The following is a 12,275-nucleotide window of genomic DNA, read 5'->3' as shown; positions in this document are numbered from 1 at the left end:
GCATTCCTTTTGACCGGGTATGTACAAAGGATGCATTGAAGACACTGGTGGGTTGTTGAGGTGCACAAAGCACAGCACCCTTCTCCTCAGGAAACATTCATCACAAGCCTGAGGAGCAATTTGCTTCATTTCTAAATGCATTATTATGCTAAATGTATCCTATCAGTTTAAACCAGGTGCCTGCCTGTAAATGAGGATTTGTGGTTTGGCTGAGCCGCTCGCTGTGAAGTGCCTCTCTTCATAAAAGCTTTCACTAGAACTAACTTTGTCAATTAGGGAGCCTTTGCAGGTGGAGAGGGGCAAACTGTAGTACAAATGCTGGGGCTTACCAATAAGCAGCATAACTTACTGGGAGTTCTGGAACACAGACTTCTTTCTCCTGGATCCAGTATGGACCAAAAACTGGAGCTGGATGTGCTGGTTCAGTTGTGTAAGCATTCATTGTACACTACGCCAGTAAAGACCCATGAATCTCTTAAGTCCTCTTATTTGAAATGAGGGGTCATGTTTATTTGGTATGATCATTTTAATGTGCTTATTCTTAAAGTCTTCTGGCAAGAAGTAAATCTCTTCAGCCAAGCGTGCTTACCATGGACTTAACAGAATCAAACGGCTACTGCTGCTGCGTGCTGCCAGCACACAGAGCCTGTCCTGCCAGCATGTCCTGCCTTTGGATGTGGGAAAGAAATTGAGTTAGAGGTACTGGGAAGTGTCAAAGGATGCCTGGTTCAAACTGATTTCATCCTTCCCCATCCCCTTTGCATCATTATCTGTAGATATTATGTCCATCTTTCTCTAAATAAGAACTCTTGGGTCCTGGTATTTCTTTTTTAACGTCATTTTGTTGGAGTTATTCCACCTGAGACAAAGTACTGCACCTATTTGATGAGCCTGGTGATTCTTTGAGATGGAAGTAAAAGATCTGGGCTCTTTTATAGCATAAAAACTATGAATTCATTCAATTTACTGCTCCAGAGACTGTTTCGTTTTTCTTAGCGGGAGGCTGTGATGAATGAAATTTGAAGTGTGATCATGCAGCTTGTGAGATGAGCTTGCTGTCAGGGCAGGGGAGAGTGGCACGGAGCAATGTGGTGCTCATGGTTCAACATCAGTGGCCAGACTTGGCCTAGTTTGTACATGGAGGTTGATATTAAATTGTTCATAGAGAGCAACATACCATTTCCTTTTGCTATTCTATCTGTGGAACCCAATTCCCAAGTGTGAGAACACAGGTATCTGCTACACATGGTTGAAAATAATAAGGAAAATACCTATTGTGGGATCTGAGTTTGTGATAAGGATTTTCACTTACAAATTTCAGGCAAATGGGTATGTGGATCGGAATAATGGGGGATATCTCAGTTTATTGCATAGATGCTCCTCTGAGAAATGACTTTGAGAGAGGATAAGACATTCTCTATCCTGACCATACACAGAAAAGAATACAAAATCTGTAGCCAGTGCAAGCTCCTGAAAAATCTGACTTGAACTTTATTTATTGTCCTAAATTGTAAAGTTTAAGGCTTTCTTATGCTGCTTTCTGCTTCAGTATCAGTTGCAGGCTGTGTCTTCCTGCTGCTTGTGGTGTTTTCCTTACGAAGTTTGTTTTAATCAGAAGCTAGAAGTGGTGCAGTGGCTAAAAAGTGTGCACTGCTTGTCTAAAGAAGCAGCTGCAAATTCATCTCTGCCATTTCATTCAAGCAGCATGTTGGGGCAGTGCTCTTGGGTCTGCTGGAGCTCAGAAAGCAAAGGAAATTCTTACAGGACTTCAAATGTTTGAATATTGTAGGTGGGCATCATTGTCTCCAGCATAATCCTTTGTTATATGTTTGTTTTTCCCTCTGTCTGAGGAAAGCACCATTGACTGTGTATACTGAGAGATTTCTTATCAATAACCAGGTAAGACAACCAAAGGAGGTTGTAAAAAGGCAATAGATGAATACTTCCAAGCTTATCCCAGGTCATTGTTGCTGAGCTGTGTGGTGGTAAGGATGTCATACAGAGTGGTTTAAATAAGGGAATTTCTAATTTATTGCTTGGTAGAAAGTCTTTACCTGCTTTCTAAAGCCTAACTTGGCTTTCCACTATGAACCTTTGATTTGTGACATGATGGTTCTTTGCAGATTGATGTCTGGGGTCTCCTCCATGCTGAGTATATGGAGAAATCTTGATGCTAAGAATCTGATTTCTGTCTCCCTATTTCTTACACACACACACACACAAAGGAGAGGGCAGTGTACACATAGAGGACACTATTAATGTCAAACCCGAACTTTCTCTTGTAAAGCAAGAGGGATTATTAGCAAGTTACTGAAATACAATTCCTCATCTTGACTTACAGAAGTGTGTTTTTTATGGTAGCTTCTTTCTTCTCTATGGCACTCACTGGAAGGATATTCTTAAATGTAAAAAGGAGGAGGAGATCTCTTTAGTCTGAGCATCCTATATCTGAATACCTCCCGTCCTAAAATAGTAGCTTTTGAAGAGGATCACTATTATTCAGAAGCAGTGAACATGTGCCATTTTTCTTTAGAAACAGATAGGATCCCTTCATCTGAATTCTTGGCAGATTTCAATGAAGTGAATAGGCCCACATTTATAAATCTCTATAGTGGTATTCTGGGGGAAAAAAAAAGGAACAGATCCATGCTGGGGCTTTTTAATAATTAAAAATGTGTATTTCTGTAATCTCCTATTGATTTTTCCATTTATTTCTCAAGAGCTTGCAGAAGTCAGTAAATTTAGGGCTTTCTCCATGAGTGGCAGTTTATGCTGGCTTTCCTTCAATAGTTATTACTTTTCTGCATGGCCTATCCATCATCTTGAGTGCTTTCTAATTTATGGTAGGGATAATGTTGACAGCAGTGACATAGAGGACGTACACTGTGGGCTTGAAATGAAGACACCAGGATGTAGATTTTCTGACAGAAACATAATCTTTCTGTCTTCTGAAGTTAGCAATCTACCCCTCTGCATCTAATTTATGGATGGGGCTGGTGGGAGGATGCTCCACGAAGCTGGGTACCACTGGACTTCAGCACCCCTCATCCAGAAGTACTGCAGGAGCTTCTTGTATCATACCAGCTTGTATTCTCTCTCTTAATTATTCTGCTAATGATAATGTCATCAGCAAGTTCAGGTGTTAGTAAATGTTTTAACTTCTGTCTGTTGACATGTTCTGTTTGGACCCATCTTGTGTTTATAAGTGTAAGTTGTTTGAAATCTCTGTAGGCTCAGAACTGCTGTGTGCTGAGTTACTGCTGGTGGGAAGGCATCCAAATGGAAGTGGTTTGGCATATGACTGCTGTGAAAGGTCTGTCAGCAGTTCTGGCTTGGAAAGACAAGGAAGGTCAAGCTTTGCCTCTTTCAGCCCCCATGGAAGGGAGGTGCTGTTGAAGGCTTGCTAAGCTGGAGAGCTGGGCTGGAAGGGTGGCTCCAGGCACGCTGCGTCACTGCCTGTTGCTCATGGGATCTGTGCAGTACTTAAACAATCAAATCCCTTTTTTCCTCAATGTTGTTACAGCATAAGATGTAAAAAGAGGATTTTTTAGAAGCATCACAGATTGATTGGCCCTTGGTTACAGCTGTAATCTGTAGAGGGTTTAACCCTTATATTAATGATGTCTATAATGCCCGTGGTAGTTTTACTTCGGTAGACAAATGGTGGGCTGTAGCTTTTAGGGTGTTTGACTTACGGGTGTAGTGGGAGTAAAACTGATGAATGTGAGTGAGGAAATAAATGCAGTGCAAGGCAGCATGTACTTCAGTAGGACCCTGCAATGCAGAGTGCATGTTAGGAGGGAAACCCAGCGTTCTTGGCTCCACTAGCATGGTGGTGGGAGTGTAGATTTGGACTTACCAGGAGCTAAAGTGTTGACCTTTTGGAATACTGCAGCCTGAGACCCTTTATGTAACTGGAGCCATTGAGTATAAATAGTTCAGATCTTGTGACCCCTTCTATCCATTGTATTCTCTTTTTTCCATATGGGAAATACTCAAGTAGTTCTGCAGGTAGCCAGGAATGGCTCTAGGTGTGGGCAAGAGTTAGCAGTGACTGTTCTGCCTCCAGTTGAAAGAAAGAGATGTAATTTTATAGGTGTCTGCTGTTCAACTGCTACATTAACTGATCTGTGGGGTATCTCATCCTTTTGTTTCCCAGATCACCCAGGAAGCTGGAGAGTTCATGATTACATTTCCTTATGGATACCACGCTGGCTTCAATCATGGCTTCAACTGTGCCGAGTCTACCAACTTTGCCACTTTACGATGGATCGACTATGGAAAAATGGCAACCCAAGTAGGTGTCTGTTGGGATGAAGGGCTGTTTAAAACCACGAGCTCATGACATACAAAGGAGAGTGGGACACTTGCCCTTAAGAACACAGAGGAAAGTGCTGTTGTTTTGGTGATGCGCTCTTTCAGTTGTGCCATGTTGCCGTTTTATGCCTGTTGATACTTCATGTCATTTTGAGGGCATAGTAATGACTTCCTCAAATGCTGGATGTTACACACACCTTGTAAAGAAGTTGTTTTGAGACTAGTAAGTTCGGATTAGTTTTCTTATGCATCCAGACTGCATTTCAGAGTGAATAAGGTGACTGATGTAACTGAATACAATTCATTAGGTACACACTGAAGGAGAAGGAATAAGCTGGAAATACTTTTAAGCTTTAATAAGACTATGGTAATAACCTTCTGAAAGGATCTGAATTTCTCTAATCTACGCACTCAGTTAACTCTGAAGAGAGTCATGTTGAAATGCCTGTGTGGCTATTTCCATTAGGGCAAATTTCCTGTACTTTTTGTTCCTTCTGACAGTTCTGGAGTCAGTGACAGCTTTCACGCCAGCACACGTGCTGCATTCTCTTGGGTTTAAGTGTGAAGTATAACTGATTCAACAGCATCTGTGAAGTTTTAAACGGGGTGTCAGTTCCACACAGTCTTTGGGAAAAGGAGAGATGATTGCAGGGGGGGAGCATTTGAAAATTGCTTCAGATGTTCCTTTCCAAAAAGGCAGGCTGTGTTTTCACTCTACAATAGCATTCATAACCTTTTCTTCATTTATTTTGCTTCTATCCACTCAGCTTGACTCTGTAGCTTTTGTAATGCATCCTAATGCTTTCCTCTGGACAAAACCAACTCTTTTCAAAACAGGCTGCAAGTCCATCTGTGTCTCAGTCTGTGGAACAATGTGGTGATGTCCATTTTTTCTTTACCAACGTTTACATTCCGAGAGTAGCAAAAGATGATTGCTGACTGGCATCATTCCCTTCTCAGGGTTAGGATCCTGGGGCCTCTTTAACCCTCCACCTTTTTGCTGTAATGCCTTTGGCCAGTTTGGAGCCAGGCTGAATTTTCTGCACAGGATTATATTGAACAGTGACCAGTGTTGTGTGTTAGCCCCAGTGGCTGCTTTGTGCCTAACGTGAGTCACTGGGTTTTGCTTCTGGAGGCTAGTGCTGTTTCTGGCACTGCAGGCTGCAGGGGATCTTGTAGAATCACAAAACCCCTCATGCCATTTCTTCTGTTTTTCCATTTTAATAAATGAAGAGCATTACATTGCTACCAATAGCAATTGAAATTGTCTCACAACAGAAGAATCCTCATGCTGTAAAGTTACTATTTGTCCTGTCTGTGTCCATCGGCGTTCAAGCAGTGAACCCCGCACTGGTGTTTGAATCCCACTGTTTGTATTCCACTGATGCTGCAGTGGCAATAACCAAGGCTCCAGGGCTTGGTGGAGGCTGGAATGGGAGTCATGCATTTGAATTTGTTCTGGAGTTAGAGGGGTGGTTAAGAAAAACCTAGAACCGTAAGAGGCCTCAAATCAGTGTTAAGTGTCTTCAACTCAAAAATAGCCAAGCAAACTTGGTTTGAAAATGTAAAGAATCATGTTTGTCTGCTGTGACCTTGTATAGCAGGTTTATCTGTGGCAAATGGTCATGGTATTACACCCCAGAAAATGGGGTTTATCCTCGGAATTCTGACAGACCCTTAACTACAGCAATGCCAGCAGGCACTGCTGTAATATTAAAAGCAATTTTGGGTTCAGCCATGTGTTCACAAACAAGTGACATTTGGGAAGTGCAGCTTTAGATTGAGCCTCCATGCTTACATTGTTAAGCAGCGTAGCGTGAAATTACTGAACAAGCAGCACAGAGAGCTCTGAGCAAATCTGGGCAGAGAAAGTTGAAGTGTGGAAGGAGACGCCCAATTTATTTCCATTGCACTCGCTGACACTTGCCTGTTCAGAGGTTTCTGCTTAATATTGCCTAAAGCACACACTGCCCACGTGTTAATTAACCCTTTGGTACTTTGCTCTCAGGTTCCAGATGAGGTATGGATGCTGTTACACTGCAAGGGCAAAAGGTTTGTTTAAATCTCATTTGAAGTCAAACAGGATCTTAATGAAATACCAGCTGACTGTGTACACTCAAGCTGTGGAGAATTCATGGAGAGATGGGCTTCCTGGAGTGTGCCAGTTTGGGTTAACTACTGCAGGTTTGCTGAATTTAAGGAATGGTGCTCTTGATTTTGATGCTGTCAGGCACGAGTAGATTGTCCTTCCCCACATCCGAGTGGGATTTCTTCTTCTTGTCACACACACTGCTTTATAAAGTTCTCAGAAAGTCTCGACTGTGCAGCACTCTGCAGGGACATCCTCTTACTGCACTGAAGCCACTTGGCTGGAAGGTGATTCCTCTCCTTTCCTGAGGTTAGCAATATGGCTCTCATGTCCTGCCAGCACTCCTGAGACTGGGGACAAGGTAAGGTTCAGAATCAGCCACTTGTAATGGTCTCCTGGACATTATCCTGGGGATGATCCAATTCTGCTCCACTGAGAGCAATGTATGTCAATGGCATAGCATGAGAGAGAGCTCACATAGGAAGGTAATGGCTTACCTCAGAGAAACATGAACAGGGCTCTGCTAATTGCCTGCCAGATGGATGAAATGTTCTGCTAACCACAGCAGAACCTGCCTGGGCTGTAAAAAATACATAATAACCAGAGTGAAGCTTAAAGATCAGCTTCTGGGGCACTGGTTCTGCTCTAATTGTAGAACAAGCGTGAGCGTTAGCACAGGAAATAAACCCAATGGCTGCAGAGTTGTGTAGGAAGGTAATAGAGGGTATTTGTGCTTGTGTCTGTATAAAGTTGTAACCAGGATGAACCAGTGCTTAAAAATTCCAGTAGAAATTGGTTTGGTGAATAGTTAAGTGAAAGAACTACCTGTCCTGTTTGCTTCAAAGCTTTTTGAGAGCCTAGTGTGAGGTTGGGAGCCTCTTTCAGAACTGCTTGGCAGAAGTTGATGGGAAGGAACTGGGAGGATACACTGCGAGCGTGTGCTGGTGGGGTTCATGTCCTTAGGTGGAAGTTGTAACCACTGCTGACTGTAAGAACATACCGACCAAACCATCTTTATTAACTAAATGTAGGGCCAACACACAAAGAGGAATTTGTGTCTTCATCTTTATCAGCTGTCTCCAGGATCTGTTTAGTGTGCCCCAGGTGGGCAACTGGAGAGCTGATGGCTTTTGGCACATGGGTTGCAACAAACGTTGACTAGAATTCTCTGCTTGCTTGCTTGCTTTAGGGTTTCCCTGGTCTCGTTTCAGCTTTTAAGTTAGAGCAGGTGCTTGCCCCTTCAGTCTGATTTGCTGATCCTTCTCATAATTGCTTCTCCAGCCTCAGTGCTGGGTGCTGGGATGTGACAGACAAAATTCATGTCATCTCTCATGATGGGTATAAATCCACAGGACTTACTGCTCTCTGTTCCCAGCAAACGTCAATCTCCTGACATTCAGAGGAAAGGTATCACATTCTCCTTTGCTTCAGGTTTTAATGATATGGTGGAAGACCACTGGGAAATAGATGCCTTGCATACAGCTGGACATTGTGCCCAGAAATCTAAGAATTAACAGCTCTTTAACTCTTATCCCATTTATTGTCAATGTAAATGTCTCCATCTGTCCTCGAGGAACCTTGTGCTGCAGCTGACTTCTTCCCAGCCAAGGTGACTTGGAGGCCATCCACAGCTTGCCTGTGCCACCTCATCAGTGTGAAAGGCTGTGGTTGAACAGCACATCTGTCAGTGCCTTGTCTCGGGATGGGGGAGTTAATCATGGGGCTCCCATAGATAATCCTCTTGTGCTGTCACTAGGTCTTCCCAAATACGTGATGGGAATTCATTTTGGCCCCCTTTGCGGATCAAACTCAGGGAATGCTCTTTTTAGGATACAGCCCTATTTGACTAACATGAGTATTAGTCTGTCACAATGTGCAAAGTAAAAAGAGATCCAGAAGAAATGAGTTGAAAGGGGTTTTCATAGCGTTGGTGATAGTGACACAATATTTCAGGAGTCAGCTGTGATCTGAATACTCTGCTTTAGACCAGAACGTTACTGATTCAATGAATCACAGTTCAAAGTGAATGATAATTTTCATTCCTTACCATCTGGTTTGGGTTTTTTTCTGACTGTTTTGCTACCTGAGCTTGCAGTCCCTTTCTGCAGTGCTGTTGGGACTTGCTTTGTCTCTGAAAACTCTTGGAGGAGGCACCCCTGGGCAGACAGTGGGCTTTGATTGCTGTGCATTTGACTAAACAACCCTTTTAAACCCAAGGGGTTTAGTAAAGTGGCCTTCCCAAAGCTGAGGTGTCCTGGTATTCAAAAAGGTGCTTTCCGAGTGTACTGTTTGATAAGAAAGTCAAGTGCACCTCACAGGTCAGCTTTTCTATTTCTTTGGCAAACTGGACTGGAAATAAGTGGATGGGAGGGGAATAATTTCTTGCACTTTATATTAATAGCAGACACTTGTGGATGATAACACCTGTGTTACTACCTGTTGACATCTCATACTTTCATTTTTATCTCCTGTTTACTCCAGAGATAGGGCTGGAATTATCTGTCCCAGTATAAAATGGGGTCAAGTTGCTTTTCCTTCCCAAATCCTACATTTTACATTCTGAAATCTGTAGTCTTCATCTCCTCCACTGCACTATCCCATATGGACCTTTGCTCCAGCACAGGTCAGTCCTGCTCTGCTGCTCTGTTGTTTCTCTGGGGAGAAGGGGAAGGCAAGTAAGACTCTTCTCTTTGGATTTCATTGGTGCATCTTGATGTCTTGACGCCTTTATATCTTTTGGATCTCAGGGTTTCAGTGTCTCTGAACTCTTTCCTCACATGTCTCAGGTTTGGGGTTTTTATAATATTGGAATAGCAGATCTCAAATCTCCATTTGGAGTGTTTGTGATTTCAAGTTGCCAAACATATAATTTTCCTTGTAAAATTGAAGCTTACTTCTTCCTGTTCAGCTGTGAGTCCATTTGAAAAGATGTCCTGAGTTTCCAAGAAAAGAAAATTCATGAGGTTTTCGCAGAAACTGGTAATACTGTAAAATTGGTCTCCAAAATAAGGGACATCTGAACTTGATTTTTGCGTGACTCTGTGTGTATGCCTTAACGGGCTCTAGTTAGACCTTTGAAGCTTAGAATATATTAAGAAAATCTGGAATAATATTTGCATAGTTTTTGTCAGATTCAAAATTGCTCTTTTTTTTTTGGGACAAAAGGTACAAAATCTTCCACTTTTTGGTACTATTTCCTTTCACGATTTGTAAACATCCCTAATACCTTACTCCTGACACAGCACTGATTCTGTGCTATAAAGAGGAAGTTTTGCAGGTTTTTTCATGCTGAGGTGGAAAGAAGACACTTATTTTTCTGAAATTGTCTTGGAGCTTCATTTTATCATCTCTCTTTGCAGATCCTCTTCTGAAGGACTGACTTGAAGTTGCTTGAATCACTTCTGTTAATGGAGGAAGAGCAGAACAAATACACCCTGGAGGTGTATTTGTCCCTTTTGGGTGTCCTGCCTTTGATAAGGGGCATATGAGAGATTAATTTTAAATCCCAAACATAATGATGAACTGCTCAGGACTTGATTGACAGTAACTGGGGCGTTTCCACCTCGGTCAGGGATGACTTGGGGCAGTTTGCATCCTTCTCTGCTCAGGGCTTGGTGTAACCCTTGGAGCACTGAACTGGGAAGGTGCTGGGTTTTAAACAGGTATTTGTTAAACAGATGAGGCCCATTTATGCTTCTCAGCCTAATTTACTTTTGCTTAATTACTGCGAGGTGTAAAGCATGGTCTTGACATTTTGAATGCTGTTTAATAATGACTTTGCCAGGCCGGGCTGCCTCTCCAAGAGCCCATGATGGAAGTGCTGGATCTCTGGGATGGAAAGCTGCCCTGAACCCTGGAGTCCTGATGTTGCTGGGCTGCCACAGTCTCCCGTTCTCTCTCTGCCTCGCTAACCCTGTGATTTATGGTGTGGAGGTTGTGGTGTGCTTTGTGGCTGCAGTAAATAGCGACGTGAAGAATGTGCTCCCTGCAGCTTGTTCATTCAGTTTCTCTGTTGCACAGGAGACCCTGATAAAGTGTACTAGCCCCAGTCATTCATGTGTCAGAATGGAGGCTTAAGGGTCATCTGGCTTTGGGGTTGCTAGTATGGCAAGGCCATCAAAAATGCCTTTTAAAAGATGCCATAGATTGTGCTTTCGTATGCAGCTGGTGTTGCTCCATTGGAACTGCTTCAGGGCTGACACGTGGGGGCATAGATAGGAAGAAGGAAGAGCAGTCTTACATTCCAGCTAAGAACAAATAACTCAATTCTGTTCAAGAATTGCAGGAATGGTGATGTTAGAACTCTGAAAGGCACTGTAAAAGTGTAAAGTAGCTGCAAATGGACATTACATTTCTCATCAGGTACCTTTCCTTTTTGATGCCCTCCGCAGCAAGTCCTTCAGTGTGCTGAAAGGCAACGGTTTTTACCCTTCTGCCTCCTCACTTTGTGCATGAAGAGCACTTTAAAAATAAAGCCCACTTTTTATTACAGAGCAGATTGCTTATGAACAACCTCTTTTGTTTTTTAACCCCATTTGGCTTCATTGCTTGTCTTTCCTGATGGCCCATGCTGCTGACGGCATCTCCCAGCTTGCTTCCCTGGTGGCAGTTTGCAGTTTCAGCGTTTTCCTGGGGGGGGCTCATAGCTGGGTGCTTCTGAATCCTGCTGTCTGAGATTAGGATCTTGCTTTACCAGACTCTTTAACTGCTTCAGAAATACATGCAAGTGGGTCTAGATTATTACAGGAGAGTGACAGAAGCACTTCATTTGGGGTGCAGTTTTCAGAGGGGTCTAATCAAGATGTTGATACACAACCTCTTGCCTCATGTGTGCATCAAATCTCCCTTGATTCTAAGTTGTAGCATTTAGAGTTGCAAAAAATGTATTTTCATCTTTGCATCCTTTTGAAGAATGTTATGGAGTAGTTGTATTACCAGGGGAAAGAATTGGATGATGTGCAAATCTTAGCTTGTCAGGTACCGACACTTCTTATTCCATCAAACATAATTATTCATGTTGCTACAAACTGCCTATAGATCTTGGTTGTCATCCACGGGTTCCAAAATAGTGGATTTTACTAGTGCATCTGTTGGTTTACAGATGTAACGCAGCACAGCATTTGCCTTTCTGTTGGAAAGAAATGAATAAAGAGGAGATGATCAAACCAGAGGGATAAAAGGATAACTTCAGTCACTTAGCAAGGATTGTCTCGTGTGCCTGTCACTTCAGAGCTGTCGCTCTTCACCAAGCCATGTCACTTCGTGCTTGCTGAGTGGTTAATGCATGAGCCCAGGGTGCTGACCTGCAGCAGTGCCATGGAATGGTCAGGGTAGACCCCTCTCACGAACTTCAAGCCTCATGGTGTTGAAAAAAGGATGCCTTGAGATAACCTTGGAGTGATGTTCACTATAGACTACATCCTAACCGCTGGATGAAAGTCTTACTTTGTTTATCCATTGTACTGGGATGAGTGTCACAACAGAAAGGAACTAATACTTCATTGAATCCCCTTCTTGTAGTGCTGCTGAGAGCACTGAATTTTCCTCTGTGTTCTTTCAGCCTTGTCTGAGACATATAAGCCAGGACCCCACTGAGATGATCCCCTCCTGCCCCACCCCTGTGGTTATGCTTGTCTTGCAGGACTGAAGATTGCATATGTTTGAGAGATTCAGGAGTATGTGGCATCCTTACAGGTATAGTCTACAGAATAGGAAGAGGTAGAACCTCGGGTGGAGGTTGCAGAATAGCTTTGCCAAAAAAGAAAAAGACAGCTTTTCTACTCACAGAAATCCACATGGAACGTTATGGAAGCACGTTAAGGAAGCACACAAGAAGTCATGCCAGCAGCCAGGGACCAGGAGGAGTCCT

General features: G+C 43.0%; 1 protein-coding gene across 1 annotated transcript in view; it reads left to right on the top strand.

Moving 5' to 3' along the window:
- Positions 1–12,275, top strand: part of LOC104403091 (lysine-specific demethylase 4B-like) — a 70,697-nt gene that overhangs the window by 24,383 nt on the left and 34,039 nt on the right. Inside the window, 2 exon segments of the mRNA XM_010011130.1 lie at positions 1–17; positions 4,160–4,297. The exon segment at positions 1–17 is cut by the window's left edge and continues 7 nt beyond it. Of these exon segments, the coding sequence (XP_010009432.1) occupies positions 1–17; positions 4,160–4,297 (155 nt within the window).

The sequence above is a fragment of the Nestor notabilis genome, unplaced genomic scaffold (assembly GCF_000696875.1).
Source record: "Nestor notabilis isolate BGI_N333 unplaced genomic scaffold, ASM69687v1 scaffold6363, whole genome shotgun sequence".
Classification (NCBI taxonomy): Eukaryota; Metazoa; Chordata; class Aves; order Psittaciformes; family Psittacidae; genus Nestor; species Nestor notabilis.
Note: the sequence above shows the minus strand (reverse complement) of the source record. Positions and strands in the feature narration are given on the sequence as shown.